The 18,732-nt window shown below is 43.1% G+C and overlaps 1 protein-coding gene across 1 annotated transcript; it reads right to left on the reverse strand.

Moving 5' to 3' along the window:
• Window positions 1–15,704: 15,704 nt before the first annotated feature.
• On the reverse strand, window positions 15,705–18,485 carry LOC310879761 (caspase b-like; the record flags this gene model as incomplete). The annotated part of the gene is made up of 5 exons (XM_083794591.1): window positions 15,705–15,724; window positions 15,815–16,049; window positions 16,195–16,371; window positions 16,510–16,667; window positions 18,224–18,485. The coding sequence occupies 5 exons, from the start codon at window positions 18,483–18,485 to the stop codon at window positions 15,705–15,707; spliced, it is 852 nt and encodes a 283-aa protein (XP_083650717.1).
• Between the last annotated feature and the right edge of the window lie 247 nt (window positions 18,486–18,732).

Here is an 18,732-nt window from a genome sequence, read left to right on the forward strand (position 1 = left end):
CAGGCAAAAGACAGGCAAAAGAAGGGGCAAAAGACAGGCAAAAGAAGGGCAAAAGAAGGGCAAAAGAAGGGGCAAAAGAAGGGGAAAAAGACAGGCAAAAGAAGGGCAAAAGAAGGGCAAAAGAAGGGCCAATAGCGATAGAGAGAGAGAGCGATAGAGAGAGAGAGCGATAGAGAGCGATAGAGAGAGAGAGCGATAGAGAGAGAGCGATAGAGAGAGAGCGATAGAGAGAGAGAGCGATAGAGAGAGAGAGCGATAGAGAGCGATAGAGAGAGAGAGCGATAGAGAGAGAGAGCGATAGAGAGAGAGAGTGATAGAGAGAGAGCGATAGAGAGAGAGCGATAGAGAGAGAGCGATAGAGAGCGATAGAGAGAGAGAGCGATAGAGAGAGAGCGATAGAGAGAGAGCGATAGAGAGAGAGAGCGATAGAGATCGATAGAGAGAGAGCGATAGAGAGAGAGCGATAGAGAGCGATAGAGAGAGAGAGCGATAGAGAGAGAGAGCGATAGAGAGAGAGAGCAATAGAGAGAGAGAGCGATAGAGAGCGATAGAGAGAGAGCGATAGAGAGAGAGCGATAGAGAGAGAGAGCGATAGAGAGAGAGCGATAGAGAGAGAGAGCGATAGAGAGAGAGAGAGTGATAGAGAGAGAGAGCGATAGAGAGCGATAGAGAGAGAGCGATAGAGAGCGATAGAGAGAGAGCGATAGAGAGCGATAGAGAGAGAGCGATAGAGAGAGAGAGTGATAGAGAGAGAGAGCGATAGAGAGCGATAGAGAGAGAGCGATAGAGAGTGATAGAGAGAGAGAGCGATAGAGAGAGAGAGCGATAGAGAGAGAGAGCGATAGAGAGCGATAGAGAGAGAGCGATAGAGAGAGAGCGATAGAGAGAGAGAGCGATAGAGAGAGAGCGATAGAGAGAGAGAGCGATAGAGAGAGAGAGCGATAGAGAGCGATAGAGAGAGAGAGCGATAGAGAGAGAGAGCGATAGAGAGAGAGCGATAGAGAGCGATAGAGAGCGATAGAGAGAGAGCGATAGAGAGCGATAGAGAGAGAGCGATAGAGAGAGAGAGCGATAGAGAGAGAGAGCGATAGAGAGAGAGAGCGATAGAGAGCGATAGAGAGAGAGAGCGATAGAGAGAGAGAGCAATAGAGAGAGAGAGCGATAGAGAGAGAGAGCGATAGAGAGAGAGCGATAGAGAGAGAGAGCGATAGAGAGAGAGAGCGATCGAGAGCGATAGAGAGAGAGAGCGATAGAGAGAGAGAGCGATAGAGAGCGATAGAGAGAGAGCGATAGAGAGCGATAGAGAGAGAGAGCGATAGAGAGCGATAGAGAGAGCGATAGAGCGATAGAGAGAGAGAGCGATAGAGAGAGAGCGATAGAGAGAGAGAGCGATAGAGAGCGATAGAGAGAGAGCGATAGAGAGCGATAGAGAGCGATAGAGAGAGAGCGATAGAGAGCGATAGAGAGAGAGCGATAGAGAGCGATAGAGAGAGAGCGATAGAGAGAGAGAGCGATAGAGAGAGAGCGATAGAGAGCGATAGAGAGAGAGAGCGATAGAGAGAGAGAGCGATAGAGAGAGAGAGCGATAGAGAGAGAGAGCGATAGAGAGCGATAGAGAGAGAGCGATAGAGAGAGAGCGATAGAGAGAGAGAGCGATAGAGAGAGAGAGCGATAGAGAGAGAGAGCGATAGAGAGAGAGAGAGCGATAGAGAGCGATAGAGGGGCAAAAGACAGGCAAAGGAAGGGCAAAAGAAGGGCAAAAGACAGGCAAAGAGCGATAGAGAGAGAGCGAGAGAGAGAGAGAGCGATAGAGAGAGAGAGCGATAGAGAGAGAGCGATAGAGAGAGAGAGCGATAGAGAGCGATAGAGAGAGAGCGATAGAGAGAGAGCGATAGAGAGCGATAGAGAGCGATAGAGAGAGAGCGATAGAGAGCGATAGAGAGAGAGCGATAGAGAGAGAGCGATAGAGATAGAGCGATAGAGAGAGAGAGCGATAGAGAGAGAGAGCGATAGAGAGCGATAGAGAGAGAGAGCGATAGAGAGAGAGAGCGATAGAGAGAGAGAGGGATAGAGAGAGAGCGATAGAGAGAGAGCGATAGAGAGCGATAGAGAGAGAGAGCGATAGAGAGAGAGAGCGATAGAGAGAGAGCGATAGAGAGAGAGAGAGCGATAGAGAGCGATAGAGAGAGAGCGATAGAGAGCGATAGAGAGAGAGAGCGATAGAGAGAGATAGCGATAGAGAGAGAGAGCGATAGAGAGCGATAGAGAGAGAGCGATAGAGAGAGAGCGATAGAGAGAGAGAGCGATAGAGAGAGAGCGATAGAGAGAGAGAGAGAGCGATAGAGAGAGAGAGCGATAGAGAGCGATAGAGAGAGAGCGATAGAGAGCGATAGAGAGAGAGCGATAGAGAGCGATAGAGAGAGAGCGATAGAGAGAGAGAGCGATAGAGAGAGAGAGCGATAGAGAGCGATAGAGAGAGAGCGATAGAGAGCGATAGAGAGAGAGAGCGATAGAGAGAGAGAGCGATAGAGAGAGAGAGCGATAGAGAGAGAGAGCGATAGAGAGCGATAGATAGAGAGCGATAGAGAGAGAGAGCGATAGAGAGCGATAGAGAGAGAGCGATAGAGAGAGAGCGATAGAGAGCGATAGAGAGCGATAGAGAGAGAGCGATAGAGAGCGATAGAGAGAGAGCGATAGAGAGAGAGCGATAGAGATAGAGCGATAGAGAGAGAGAGCGATAGAGAGAGAGAGCGATAGAGAGCGATAGAGAGAGAGAGCGATAGAGAGAGAGAGCGATAGAGAGAGAGAGGGATAGAGAGAGAGCGATAGAGAGAGAGCGATAGAGAGCGATAGAGAGAGAGAGCGATAGAGAGAGAGAGCGATAGAGAGAGAGCGATAGAGAGAGAGAGAGCGATAGAGAGCGATAGAGAGAGAGCGATAGAGAGCGATAGAGAGAGAGAGCGATAGAGAGAGAGAGCGATAGAGAGAGAGAGCGATAGAGAGCGATAGAGAGAGAGCGATAGAGAGAGAGCGATAGAGAGAGAGAGCGATAGAGAGAGAGCGATAGAGAGAGAGAGAGAGCGATAGAGAGAGAGAGCGATAGAGAGCGATAGAGAGAGAGCGATAGAGAGCGATAGAGAGAGAGCGATAGAGAGCGATAGAGAGAGAGCGATAGAGAGAGAGAGCGATAGAGAGAGAGAGCGATAGAGAGCGATAGAGAGAGAGCGATAGAGAGCGATAGAGAGAGAGAGCGATAGAGAGAGAGAGCGATAGAGAGAGAGAGCGATAGAGAGAGAGAGCGATAGAGAGCGATAGAGAGAGAGCGATAGAGAGAGAGCGATAGAGAGAGAGAGCGATAGAGAGAGAGCGATAGAGAGAGAGAGCGATAGAGAGAGAGAGCGATAGAGAGCGATAGAGAGAGAGAGCGATAGAGAGCGATAGAGAGAGAGCGATAGAGAGCGATAGAGAGAGAGTGATAGATAGCGATAGAGAGAGAGCGATAGAGAGAGAGAGCGATAGAGAGAGAGCGATAGAGAGAGAGAGCGATAGAGAGCGATAGAGAGAGAGAGCGATAGAGAAAGAGAGCGATAGAGAGAGAGAGCGATAGAGAGAGAGAGCGATAGAGAGAGAGCGATAGAGAGAGAGAGCGATAGAGAGAGAGAGCGATAGAGAGAGAGAGCGATAGAGAGAGAGAGCGATAGAGAGCGATAGAGAGAGAGCGATAGAGAGCGATAGAGAGAGAGAGCGATAGAGAGCGATAGAGAGAGCGATAGAGAGCGATAGAGAGAGAGCGATAGAGAGCGATAGAGAGAGAGAGCGATAGAGAGAGAGAGCGATAGAGAGAGAGCGATAGAGAGCGATAGAGAGAGAGCGAGAGAGAGAGAGAGCGATAGAGAGAGAGAGCGATAGAGAGAGAGCGATAGAGAGAGAGAGCGATAGAGAGCGATAGAGAGAGAGCGATAGAGAGCGATAGAGAGCGATAGAGAGAGAGCGATAGAGAGCGATAGAGAGAGAGCGATAGAGAGAGAGAGCGATAGAGAGCGATAGAGAGAGAGAGCGATAGAGAGAGAGAGCGATAGAGAGAGAGAGCGATAGAGAGAGAGAGCGATAGAGAGCGATAGAGAGAGAGCGATAGAGAGAGAGCGATAGAGAGAGAGAGCGATAGAGAGAGAGCGATAGAGAGAGAGAGCGATAGAGAGAGAGAGCGATAGAGAGAGAGCGATAGAGGGGCAAAAGACAGGCAAAAGAAGGGCAAAAGAAGGGCAAAAGACAGGCAAAAGACAGGCAAAAGAAGGGGCAAAAGACAGGCAAAAGGAGGGCAAAAGACAGGCAAAAGAAGGGGCAAAAGACAGGCAAAAGAAGGGCAAAAGAAGGGGCAAAAGAAGGGGCAAAAGACAGGCAAAAGCAGGGGCAAAAGACAGGCAAAAGAAGGGGCAAAAGACAGGCAAAAGAAGGGCAAAATAAGGGCAAAAGAAGGGGCAAAAGACAGGCAAAAGAAGGGCAAAAGAAGGGCAAAAGAAGGGGCAAAAGAAGGGGCAAAAGACAGGCAAAAGACAGGCAAAAGGAGGGCAAAAGACAGGCAAAAGACAGGCAAAAGAAGGGGCAAAAGACAGGCAAAAGAAGGGCAAAAGAAGGGGCAAAAGAAGGGGCAAAAGACAGGCAAAAGCAGGGGCAAAAGACAGGCAAAAGAAGGGGCAAAAGACAGGCAAAAGAAGGGCAAAATAAGGGCAAAAGAAGGGGCAAAAGACAGGCAAAAGAAGGGCAAAAGAAGGGCAAAAGAAGGGCCAAAAGAAGGGGCAAAAGACAGGCAAAAGGAGGGCAAAAGACAGGCAAAAGACAGGCAAAAGAAGGGGCAAAAGACAGGCAAAAGAAGGGCAAAAGAAGGGGCAAAAGAAGGGGCAAAAGACAGGCAAAAGCAGGGGCAAAAGACAGGCAAAAGAAGGGGCAAAAGACAGGCAAAAGAAGGGCAAAGAAGGGCAAAAGACGGGCAAAAGACAGGCAAAAGAAGGGCAAAAGAAGGGGCAAAAGACAGGCAAAAGGAGGGCAAAAGACAGGCAAAAGACAGGCAAAAGAAGGGGCAAAAGACAGGCAAAAGACAGGCAAAAGAAGGGCAAAAGAAGGGGCAAAAGACAGGCAAAAGAAGGGCAAAAGAAGGGCAAAAGAAGGGGCAAAAGAAGGGGCAAAAGACAGGCAAAAGAAGGGCAAAAGAAGGGCAAAAGAAGGGGCAAAAGACAGGCAAAAGAAGGGCAAAAGAAGGGCAAAAGAAGGGGCAAAAGACAGGAAAAAGAAGGGCAAAAGAAGGGCAAAAGACAGGCAAAAGACAGGCAAAAGAAGGGCAAAAGACAGGCAAAAGACAGGCAAAAGACAGGCAAAAGAAGGGGCAAAAGACAGGCAAAAGAAGGGCAAAAGACAGACAAAAGAAGGGCAAAAGAAGGGCAAAAGACGGGCAAAAGACAGGCAAAAGAAGGGCAAAAGAAGGGGCAAAAGACAGGCAAAAGGAGAGCAAAAGACAGGCAAAAGACAGGCAAAAGAAGGGGCAAAAGACAGGCAAAAGAAGGGCAAAAGACAGGCAAAAGAAGGGCAAAAGAAGGGCAAAAGACGGACAAAAGACAGGCAAAAGAAGGGCAAAAGAAGGGGCAAAAGACAGGCAAAAAGAGGGCAAAAGACAGGCAAAAGACAGGCAAAAGAAGGGGCAAAAGACAGGCAGAAGACAGGCAAAAGACAGGCAAAAGAAGGGCAAAAGAAGGGGCAAAAGACAGGCAAAAGAAGGGCAAAAGAAGGGCAAAAGAAGGGGCAAAAGACAGGCAAAAGAAGGGCAAAAGAAGGGCAAAAGAAGGGGCAAAAGACAGGCAAAAGAAGGGCAAAAGAAGGGCAAAAGAAGGGGCAAAAGACAGGCAAAAGAAGGGCAAAAGAAGGGGCAAAAGACAGGCAAAAGAAGGGCAAAAGAAGGGGCAAAAGACAGGCAAAAGAAGGGCAAAAGAAGGGCAAAAGAAGGGGCAAAAGAAGGGCAAAAGACAGGCAAAAGAAGGGCAAAAGAAGGGCAAAAGAAGGGCAAAAGACGGGCAAAAGACAGGCAAAAGAAGGGCAAAAGAAGGGGCAAAAGACAGGCAAAAGGAGGGCAAAAGACAGGCAAAAGACAGGCAAAAGAAGGGGCAAAAGACAGGCAAAAGACAGGCAAAAGAAGGGCAAAAGAAGGGGCAAAAGACAGGCAAAAGAAGGGCAAAAGAAGGGCAAAAGAAGGGGCAAAAGAAGGGGCAAAAGACAGGCAAAAGAAGGGCAAAAGAAGGGCAAAAGAAGGGGCAAAAGACAGGCAAAAGAAGGGCAAAAGAAGGGGCAAAAGACAGGCAAAAGAAGGGCAAAAGAAGGGCAAAAGACAGGCAAAAGAAGGGGCAAAAGAACGGCAAAAGACAGGCAAAAGAAGGGCAAAAGAAGGGCAAAAGAAGGGCAAAAGAAGGGCAAAAGACAGGCAAAAGACAGGCAAAAGAAGGGCAAAAGAAGGGCAAAAGAAGGGGCAAAAGAAGGGGCAAAAGAAGGGCAAAAGACAGGCAAAAGAAGGGCAAAAGAAGGGGCAAAAGACAGGCAAAAGAAGGGCAAAAGAAGGGCAAAGGAAGGGCAAAAGAAGGGTAAAAGAAGGGCAAAAGACAGGCAAAAGAAGGGCAAAAGAAGGGCAAAAGAAGGGGCAAAAGACAGGCAAAAGAAGGGCAAAAAAAGGGCAAAAGAAGGGCAAAAGAAGGGGGAAAAGACAGGCAAAAGAAGGGCAAAAGAAGGGGCAAAAGACAGGCAAAAGAAGGTCAAAAGAAGGGCAAAAGACGGGCAAAAGAAGGGCAAAAGAAGGGGCAAAAGACAGGCAAAAGAAGGGCAAAAGAAGGGGCAAAAGACGGGCAAAAGACAGGCAAAAGAAGGGGCAAAAGACAGGCAAAAGAAGGGGCAAAAGACAGGCAAAAGAAGGGGCAAAAGACAGGCAAAAGACAGGCAAAAGAAGGGGCAAAAGACAGGCAAAAGAAGGGCAAAAGTAGGGCAAAAGACAGGCAAAAGAAGGGGCAAAAGACAGGCAAAAGAAGGGGCAAAAGACAGGCAAAAGAAGGGCAAAAGACAGGAAAAAATTTAAATTTAAATTTGGCATGAACATGCCTCTGGGTCACCTCTTTAACTTTTTTAACCGAGCCAGCGAAAAATCCAATATGGCGGTCATTTTTAAAGATGGCCGCCACATAAAAAAGGCCTTTTGTGGCGGTTCTGGACAACCGTGGGTGCGGCCGACATGAGACCGGGCACTGCACTCCCTGTGGGTGTGTGGAACGTGTGTGTCGAATTTGAAGTCGGTGGGGCGAACGGTTCTCGGGTTACGTGGATTACAGATGTACACACGCACACAAAATTTGTGCAATATGTGCAATACTAAGTCATTTATCAAAACTTATTTTTGGGGAAAAGCCGATCTACAAGCTCACAACACATTACGGCATGTTGTGACCTTGTACATCAGCAATTGTCCTTTCTTCTTAGCCTATAATGACATGCCCAAAATTGGGATTTCAGGGTTAAAGTAGCTATATAGTTACCCAACTTACCCAGAAAGACTGGGAAGTTATCCACTGTATACTGGCAGGTGGCCGTCCTGAGACAGGCATTATATGTGGCATAATGCATGGTCCAAGTATATTCCATGTTTGGGATTTCAATAAATGGGTCTTATACAGTAAGTAGGCTACAGTTGCAGTCCGATAAAGCTGCAGAACTTAGCTGCAAAGGTGAATGGGTGTGCAGTATACTTAATATTAGGTTATTGCAGATGGCCTTTCAGAGGACAGTGTTACTTGGGGACATGAGGAGACAGGATGTTCTTCAAGCTAAACTAGTTTTGTGTTTGTCAACGTAGCTTAAATAGTTGGTGTCAGTTCATTAAGGTGTGTACTCTAGGTTGATGAGACAACTATGCAATGGAAACATACCTGAGATTCAAAACAGATAATTAAGTACTGTTTAAGGAATGTTTCACTGTTCACTGTTTCACTGTGTTGTTGTGGAGCATTTTCTATAACAAAGTAGATTGCTGCAGGGTGAACTACTGTATGGGTAGCATTATAGTATAATTGATGCCTTACAGCCCCCCCCCCCCCTCCCCCCTGTCTGTTTTGGAATGAGGGAACAGGGCTGAGGGAACATAGGGCTGAGGGAACATAGGGCTGAGGGAACTTGGGTACGGTCCCCATAGGCATGCCCCCTGAAAAAAGACAAAATCACTTCCAGACCATGGGCTATAGTCCATGGTGTCGGAGTGATTTTCGTCCTCAAAAATGATGAAAAATGGCATGCTACAGTACCCTAACCCTACCCCTTGATCGTAGGAGATAGTAATGTAGGACTCTACTGATCAAGTGCTATCCAGTCATAAAATTTGAACACTTGAAGAAACTACTACAGAAAACTGGAAACACCGCCAATGTGGCGCACTGCATCCTATCCGTAGGAATGAACAATCGACAGCAGGTGACAACAGAAACAGGACGGAAGACAATGAGGGCGGACACAAGTGTGGCCTACATGGGTCACAAATAATTCGCCCAGCTGGTACCCACTTAAGGCCCAATCAGATCCCAGTTCAAACCCATATAGGCAAACACAGGTGGCGCACACATGATTCTGAAATAAAATGGCCCATTTGGATACCACCTAAGATCCAGTTAGAAACCCACGTAAGCCCATATGGGCTAACACGGGTGGGCCCTTTGTGAAAACTGGGTGCACGGCCCACTTGGAACCCATGTCCATAGCCCATGTCAAAACCCAATTGGGCCCAGATGGACATGTTAGCTGGGTTAGGGTTTGGGGGGACTTTCGATTTTGTGCACAGGACCTATTTTCACTTTAATCCATCCAAGGCAGACCATATCTGTAAGACCTGACTATGACACAATCCATTAATTCAGTGTGTGTGTGTGTGTGTGTGTGTGTGTGTGTGTGTGTGTGTGTGTGTGTGTGTGTGTGTGTGTGTGTGTGTGTGTGTGTGTGTGTGTGTGTGTGTGGTAAACCCACATACTGTGAATTGGATGGAGCCCGCACACCAAAGGTACTAGCAAGACGTTCTTTATTTAAATACTGACAACGTTTCGATCTGTTAGATCTTCATCAGGTCATGTGAACATACACACAAGTTTGTACATTTATAATAAGGGAGTGCCCCCATTACCCAATCAAAAACACCACATTTTGGTGCCCCTCCCATCACTACAGGTGTGACTCGTCAACCCTGAGTGAGTGGGTGGGGACCCAGACATATTGATGTGAATATAGTCTGTTCAGAAGATTTAGTGCACTAGTTAAAAACATTTTAAAACCAATTTTTAAAAACATACATGTATGTCTATATTCAAATTATCGGTACATCAACTAAAAGTCCCACATGTCCTGTACTAGGTCTGTGGGCTTAAATTGCATTTCCAATGTTATTTCTATTTGTTGCATTGTTCTCCTTTTGTAGGGTAAAACTTTGCAAAAAACTGAAAAACAGGAAAATACTGATGCAGATACATAAAGAACAATCAAGAACACTACCAAATGAACTACATAAAGACACCAAAACTATATATATAAAGCACACACCAAAAAGAAATGCATGAAAACAACAACATATGCACCAGGTTGGATTTATTCAACGCAGAGACCCCACCCCTGTCTTCAAAACAGAAATTGACGAAATACTAAAAACCTTATATGAAAGTGGGGAGACCACTAAAAAAGAGTATGAGTACATGAAAGTAGAACATCCTGTTATGCCTGTTTTTTATACTCTGCCCAAAATCCATAAAAGATTGGATAACCCACCGGGGAGACCTATAGTCTCAGCCATAGATTCTCTTACTGAAAAGATTTCGAGTTTTGTTGATTATTTTCTAAAACCGTATGCCACTGCCTTACCGTCATATGTACGTGACTCTATGGATATGATTAACATCTTGAAATCCATCCAAGACCTAGATCAAAACAACTATATCCTTGTAACAATGGACATAGAAAGTCTATTTACCAATGTTGACCACCAGGGGGGTTTAGAAGCCCTCACACACTTCCTTAGTCAAAGAGACTCTGATGTTCTACCTAGTACAGAGAGTATTAGGGAACTGGCTGAAATAGTTTTGAAGAAAAATGTCTTCATGTTCCAAGATACGCACTATGTTCAACGTAAGGGGACCTCAATAGGAAGCAAAATGAGCCCCCAATTCAGTTCCCTCTACGTTGCACTGTTTGAAGAAATGTTTGTGTCCAACCCAGCAAATCCTTTTCTTAAACACATTAAACTATGGAAACGTTATGTGGATGATGTATTCCTGATATGGCAAGGTTCTGAGAACACTCTTATGGAGTTCTTTACCTATGTAAACAGTTGTCATGAACATCTAAAATTTACTATCTGCCATGACCTGCAGGAAATCAATTTTCTGGACATTTCTGGACTCATAAAGAGAGATGGTAATGGGTTTGCCACTGACCTCTATAGAAAGAAAACAGACAAGTGTTCCTATCTACAGGCCGATTCCTTCCACCCTACTCATCTAAAGAAAAGTCTACCAATCAGCCAATATAGTCGGATCCGCAGAATCTGCAGCGATGAGGCCGTTTTCAAAAAACAAGCAAACGAACTAGACTTGAGATTTAGACAAAAGGGTTACCCAGAACAGTGGATAAAATCAGCTAGAGATAAGTATATGTTTATCACACAGGAAGAGTGTCTCACAAAAAGACAGGCTAAACCTACTGACACCAGTACATGTTGTTTCCTGCAGTACTCTCCTGTTGGCAAGGAACTCGAGGGCATCATTAAAAAACATTGGCATATAGTTAGTACAGACCCACAAGTAGGTAATGTATTCAAAGATCCCCCAAGGGTGGTATACAAACGTCCCCCAAATCTGAGAAATGTATTGGTAAAATCAGATCTACCTCCCCTAAGAAAGGGTACTTTTCTAGATGTCCCAGATGGGAACTATAGATGTGGAGCCTGCACACAGTGCAATTTCACTACGAAGTGCACCACATATAACCATCCTCACACAGGGAAGAAAATAAAAATTAGAGGGATCATTACCTGTAACCAAAACAATGTTGTGTATCTAATATCATGTCCCTGTGGTCTTGCCTATGTAGGAAAGACCACCAGAGCTCTCAAGACCAGGATTGCTGAACACCGGAGCAACATACGCACCAGGGATCAACGCAGTCCAGTGGCCTTACACTTTGCTGAAGCAAACCATAGTGTCTCCTCCCTGAGATACATGGGTATAGAGCATGTAAAAACCCCAAGAAGGGGAGGTAACATAAATAACCTCTTATTAAGAAGAGAAAGTTACCACATTCATACTCTTCAAACCATGATGCCGAGGGGCCTAAACCAAGAAGACGAAATTAGACATTTCCTGTAGAAACCCCTTTGTTTGGAGTGAAGCTCTGCTTCTCCATTTTAATTTTAAAAAAAATTAAAAAGTAAAAAATATGGTTCAAAATTATACTGTCCTAAGCTTTAAAAAAGTGGCCTCCTGCGTTGAATAAATCCAACCTGGTGCATATGTTGTTGTTTTCATGCATTTCTTTTTGGTGTGTACTTTATATATATAGTTTTGGTGTCTTTATGTAGTTCATTTGGTAGTGTTCTTGATTGTTCTTTATGTATCTGCATCAGTATTTTCCTGTTTTTCAGTTTTTTGCAAAGTTTTACCCTACAAAAGGAGAACAATGCAACAAATAGAAATAACATTGGAAATGAAATTTAAGCCCACAGACCTAGTACAGGACATGTGGGACTTTTAGTTGATGTACCGATAATTTGAATATAGACATACATGTATGTTTTTAAAAATTGGTTTTAAAATGTCACTAAAACTCACTCAGGGTTGACGAGTCACACCTGTAGTGATGGGAGGGGCACCAAAATGTGGTGTTTTTGATTGGGTAATGGGGGCACTCCCTTATTATAAATGTACAAACTTGTGTGTATGTTCACATGACCTGATGAAGATCTAACAGATCGAAACGTTGTCAGTATTTAAATAAAGAACGTCTTGCTAGTACCTTTGGTGTGCGGGCTCCATCCAATTCACTTAAGTTTCTTTTAGCCCAGCACCCAGCCCGTCGATGTGCGTATTCTACGTCAAACCCACATACTGTAACAAGATTAACCACTTAAAACGCTTCCCTTCATTGCTCTCCTTTCTCCCACACTTATTTTCTTTTCTTTTTTTTACTTTTTAGAGCTACTTTCAAAATGACCAGCTCAACAAGATCCCTACCAACAAATATATTATTATCCCAATAATCCCACTGCTGAAAAACGTTTTGTATATAAATTAACTATAGCATGTGACACGCGAGATCAGGTTCAATTTCCAGGCGTTACACATTGACCATAATCCTAAAAAAGAAGGATCAATGAGCTTAATTGACTGGCATTTTAAGGCTCACAACCAATCAGGCCATTTAGAAATAGCTGAGAGTGACACGTTCCATATTATGTAGTGATGATGCGCAAGAGCGGGGATTGAACCCAGTCTCCCACTCGCCAGACCGACACACAACCTGTTGTGCCAATTAGGCCCGATTGGCAGGGCTGTTGTGGGGGATCTTGGCTGGGGTATATGCACGTGACATCATCATCATACCCGGAAGTTATGCGGGAACGCCTACTGAGTGGCAAAAAAATACTTTCTGGCCTTCATAGCCCATGCATCCAAACAGAAAAGTCCTATCTGATTGCATTAAACAACATTAAACATTGTTAAACTCACTTTGCCTGTTGCTTTGCCACTCGATTTGCCACTCGATGTGCCATTCACTTTAAGCATGCGCATACCCTCTATAGTCTATACATTCCACACAAACCTGCTATACCCTCATGCCGCGGCCTTACTACCAAAGTGCTCAACAGCATTCTTATGTGACTTTAAGCCTGTCACAGGCTGACTATAATACACGGCATAGTATACAGATGTGTTTTGTTTGTCAGGCGCCTATACCTCCTTCTTTCTGACTAGACTGGTATCATTATACTGAAGCATTAATACATTTTATTCATTTATTTATTGTAAAATGTATTATTTATTTATTATTCTGTATTATACATGACAATAAATAATAGTAATTATTTGTATGAGTGGTATAGATATTTAGTTTTCCAAATGGAAGATCTGGCTTTGAATCCAAGTGCACTCAGATAAAATCTTTCTTTATTTTTTCAGTTTAGTACCCAAATTTGAGAAACATAACAGTATCACATACTATTCACTACCAAATACTAATTGTCTTAGATCAGGGGTGGGCGACTTTGACGATGGCGAGGGCCAATATATTTCCACACCACATTTTCCGAGGGCCACGGTGCATATTACTGTCCTAGCAAAAATAGCCGATCTACAAGCTCAAAACGCGTCGCAATGCGAAGCGTTTTGAGCTTGTTAGCAGCTATTTTTGCTATATTTGAATTGAAAACCTGAATAACATTTTGCTATTTTTGAATTGGAATCTTGAAATCAATACTATATCAGTATTCTGATATTAACATGCAGGCCGCATTAAGTGAAGGTGGGGGCCGAATGTAGCCCCCGGGCCACCAGTTGCCCACCTCTGTCTTAGATTGACTGCTCAATCCATTTACATGAAGGTTACAAAATGCAAGACGTTGTAGATTTGATGTGAGCCATTGACAATGAAGGGAAAAGTTACATCATCTTGTCATCATCATCATCATTAAATGCCATTAACAATACAGAGAATGTAATGTTTGTTTTGAAACCGTTTGTTTTACATCACCATTACATCACCTAATCAGTTAGACTTTAATATATTAGCGCCCCTCACTTCACACGGGTGTGAATTTAACATTCTAATTACAAATGATTCAACTGTACAAATAGAGGAACATTAATTCTTTATTAGTATTCAAGTTGAAAAGATTAGTTTTATTTACATAGAACACCATCACATCACATCACAAAAAACTTGAAGATAACCAAACCAACCCTTTCACCCTTAGGATTACTCAACAGGCAACAGGGTGCCCGCTAGCCAAGTGGTCCAGGCGCATGCCACATAATATAGGCTCTGGCCTGACAGTGCATTGCGTGTTCGAGTCCCTTCAAGGTGACCTTTGCTGCGTGTCTCTCCCCTTCTCTCTTTCCTGTCAGTCTTCACTTGAAACTACTAATAAAGGCTAAAAAAAAACTAATCTTAGGCCTGACGTCGAAATTTAAAAATGTCTGCAAAATCTTGACAGTTCTCAGAAAAACCGTATGTTTCTGTATCAGTGCCAGTGGTGCTCAATATTTCATGTCAAGGACCCCAAAAACTATATGTAATTGGCCTCTGCCCCCATCTGAAATTATGTTGTTCCAGGGACCCCCCCAGAAGCAAATATTTGAGTTAAAATGTTCACTCTGTAATAATATATATCCAAAGATTTGAGGCACATTTTTTCACATTTTTCAAAAATAGCAGACCTACAAGTTCATAGTGTGGCACTCGGTGCCGCGCTATGAGCTTGTAGATCTGCTATCTTTCAATAGCTAAAGTATAACATAATGCTTTAAAACACCAAAAGGGTTAAAACAAAAAAAACTCAATACTCAAAGGGAGTAATTATACTGCATACAAACTGCATACATTTATACATGCTGGTATAAAGGTTCAAATAAATGCTAAACTCTCTGGCCTAAAAGCAGTATAATTAAAATGCTGCATTTACTTTTATATAATGTAAATAAAATGCATAAATACATGATTTTCATATAATTTCATATATACTCATACTTCCCGAAATCCCCATAAATTTGTTGGAATTAAATTCTTAGAATATTTTCTTGTATAGTTTTCAAAAATCTAAAATAGGTCTGTTGTGAACTATACTTTCTCCCCCCCCACTATAAACTGGGAAAAAGTACAGTGTGGGTTATATAATGTATAGCTACTGTAGCCTCTTCAATCGTTTCACGTATTTTACAAATCTAAATCAGTATGATATTCCACTTCAAAGCTTTCTGTTTAAACAGTGGTGTCTCAGTAGCCTGGGAAGAGGTAGAGGTTTCTTGTCAAAGTGCATCTGTCTTTGGTGGGCATCTGACATTTGCCAAACTCCATGGATTCAAAGCTTCTCATGACCTGTGGTGGGGTTAAAATAGTATTATTAAAAGGTACAGTAGGCCACTTTCATTGAACTGTACCCAATACCCATTCTACAAACAGTTAATACAATTTTCAATCAATCAATCAATCATCAATACACTCAATTATTGTTCATCCTTGCTGTTAATGCAACGCAGTGAAATTGTAGTCAATTGCAACACTTGCCTTCATGAACAGTTCCTCAACGTGTTCCTCATGGGCTGACTTGTGGAATATCTCAGAAATGTACTTGATTAGATAGGATCCTTTCACATTATGTCTGTATGAAACCGTATCTGCGGGATAGAAATAATAGAATGGATGTCACATACAGTACATGTTTTTAAAGTAGTTAAGTACCATCTCTAGGATTTCATTTACAGAGCTCTTTTAATTAACTCACGTGGGGTGCTTGAAAGGAGGGAGATGAAGTCCTTTTCTTTGTGTGCCCGAAAGACATCCTCCTCTATGCCTTCTGTGTCAAGGTATGCATCAGTGCCAATGTCACCATCATGCTCAATTGCGCCTTCCACCACTGAAACAAGAGAGTCTTATTTTTAACTGAAAGCCAACAAGCCTGAATTAAATAACACCAGGACAATAGGTATAGGAAAACATTGAAGGCAGCGCAACTTCAAGGACATTCCTATTGTAAGCAGAGCATCACCTCCTCTGCAGGCCTGGATGATGATAACTTTGGGTTTGTCCATCAGAGCCGGGCAGTTCTGTGCGTTCAAGTGTGTGTAGAGATTTTCAATTTCGAAAACGTCGTTGTTTTGTTTTGTCCAGTGGACGCCTTTGATGACTCCCAAATTCCCATGAGACATGATGACAACAAAAACGCTGTCTGTGTCAGGGAGACGCGAATCTTGCGAAAACCTCTTAACAGTCTGGTCCATCTCCTGTGACAAAACATCGAATCAATCAATTAATCACTAAATTGTAGTCAGGAATACTATAGTCAGGACTTCGCTCACTTCATCACTCAGTTAAGTATTATGAGAATCCTTCAACTGGAGAAATAACTACAGTAAATAACTACAGTACCTTGCCACTGAGATTTCTGTGTTTCTCCACACTGTATCCCAACTCATTGAGCAACATCAACATGTACTCCTCATCTTTCTCAGCACCATTCCTCTTATTCCGAGCTGAATCAAACTCCACATTAGTGATTAGTAAGGCCAGGCGCGTCCTAGAGGACTTCTCACGCATATGGTAAATCTGTGAAGAAAACATTATTATTATTATTGTACAGCAGAGTCGAATATTTAGAATTAATACAGCTTATACATCTCTTAATTGTGTTATTTAAAAAATATGTGACCTTCAATTTTGTATTGTTAGAATGACAATAATTACGTTTGGATTGTTTAGTTTCTCCTTCTTGAACGCATCAGTGCTAGGGATGAGTTTGAGGGGCATCTCACAACCCTCCACTACATCCTTAATGGACTCAGGCTCAGAGATCGCCGGGGCCATTTCACTACCCGATGCATCCTGGGACACTTGTGACACAGCTGGAAATCACACAAGTTTAGCATCAGTGGTGGAAAAAAAGGACTCAATTGTTTTACTTAAGTAAAAAATACCAATACTGCAATTTACAACTACTTCGTTACAAGTAAAAGTATACGGAATTGAAAATGTACTTGAATAAAAATACAAAAGCATCGGCATCAAAATGCACTTAAAGTACTAAAAGTACTCATATTGCAGAATGTCCCATTTAACACTAGCATGTCTGAGAGGTCATTTTGACCGTTTCTTTTAGATTTTGAAGTTGATTATCTTTGAGCCCATGAAGCTTTCAGATTTTACTTCAGACAGGCTAGTGTTCAAAATGTGTACAAAATCTATTGAAAATAGCAGATCTACAAGCTCACAATGCAAGCTTCTCAACCATATACATTTCAAATGGCCGAAATGTATATGGTTGAAGTGGTTAATGTATGTTTTCTAATAAAAAATAAAAATGGCCAAAGTAAGTTTTCAAATGATTGTAGCGAAGTAAAAGAGAGAGAGAGAGAGAGAGAGAGAGAGAGAAATACAACAGATAAATAGCCTAAGACATAAATCAATCCAAAAAACATTTACACCCTGTTGAGTCTAATTGATAAACTTCAGCTTAAAATGTGAAAAATAGCTAAGCATTTTGTGTCTTTTTTTTCTGTCAAGCTTGTAATAATGTAAGCATTTACATCATGGAGAATTAAATGCTCTGAGCTACCTGTAGCCTGTAGACTGTGACCAGGCATGTGAAACTCCCAGTAAGCCTAGGAAGTACTGCCACTGTGGCACTGTGCCACACCCTAGATATTTCAAATCAGTGGTGGTAGCCTATTATAACAACAGCCCGCTTCAGGTTTTGAACTGACAGCTCTTGTAGGCCTATACAATCACTTACTTTTGCTATACTTGTACAAAACATTTAAATTGGTAGCCTATATTTCTGTGGTCAAGATGTACCTTTTTCAGATGCCATTCCCATCACGCTTTCATTATAAAACTGCTACTGTTGAACACAACCTCCCCCCCCCACCCACCCACACACACACACGGCACACATGCTGACATGCATGTCCTGAGTCACAACATAGGGGATGATAGAGGGTCAAAATGCCTACGTGTATATATACTGTATATATATATATACTAGTAAAAGTTGGAAACAAATTGTTGTCAACTTTACTTAGCACTCACCTGGGACAGATGCAGCCACATCTTTGGATTGTACTGCAAGAAATGTAAAAAATGTAAAAATGAATGGATCTTCTAACTTTCACCATTACACTGGGATATACATTTACAATGTGCTATACAATTGTCATCATCTAACATTACATTAGTGCGTATAGTTAATTAAATTCCGAGTATACATTTGTATACTCCTATAGGAGCTACAAAACTGACAGTAAAAGTTACAGTATGCTACCACCTGGCCACACCCACCACTAATGATAATTGATTAGCCCTTGATTAACAGCTCAACATCTAAGATCTTTAAAGTGTACACATTTGCACGAATGAGTGACCAAATGCTCATTCCAATCCTTTAGTATAGCATTAGCTCTACCTTTGTTTTGATACTGCCTCTGTAGATCTTTCCTGCCAATCTTCCCCAGAACATTCACCATGATCTGATCCACATTATCGGGGTACGTCTGCAGAATCATGTCGGCTGTGTCCATCCTGTCTTTGTTCTGCAGGAGGGCTCTTCCAATCGGGTCTTGGCCGTCAAGGTTAGCAGAAGCTCGCAGGAACCTCTGGAACTTCTTGAACTCGTCGTTTTCCAGCTCTCCCAGAGTTGTATTGATGCACTCCATGTCTGTCTTCATTCTCTTATTTTATGTGGCCTACTGTACATGAGGAAAGCCATGAAAAAAAGTACACAGGGAAGACATATTTGCATATTATAACCACACCTGGGGTTGAGCAAAAGCGATATAAGCGCCTTCTTCATTCATTCAATTAATTTGGGTTTGGGCTTTCTGACGGAGCTCAGCTGTAGTGTACTGTACTGCTGCCAGTGCTGCTGCCTCGCTCGCTCTATGAAGCAGTGTAGAGTAGGCGTGGCGCAGGCTT

Source organism: Protomyctophum parallelum (genome assembly GCF_964188405.1).
Source record: "Protomyctophum parallelum genome assembly, chromosome: 22".
In the NCBI taxonomy this organism is placed as follows: Eukaryota; Metazoa; Chordata; class Actinopteri; order Myctophiformes; family Myctophidae; genus Protomyctophum; species Protomyctophum parallelum.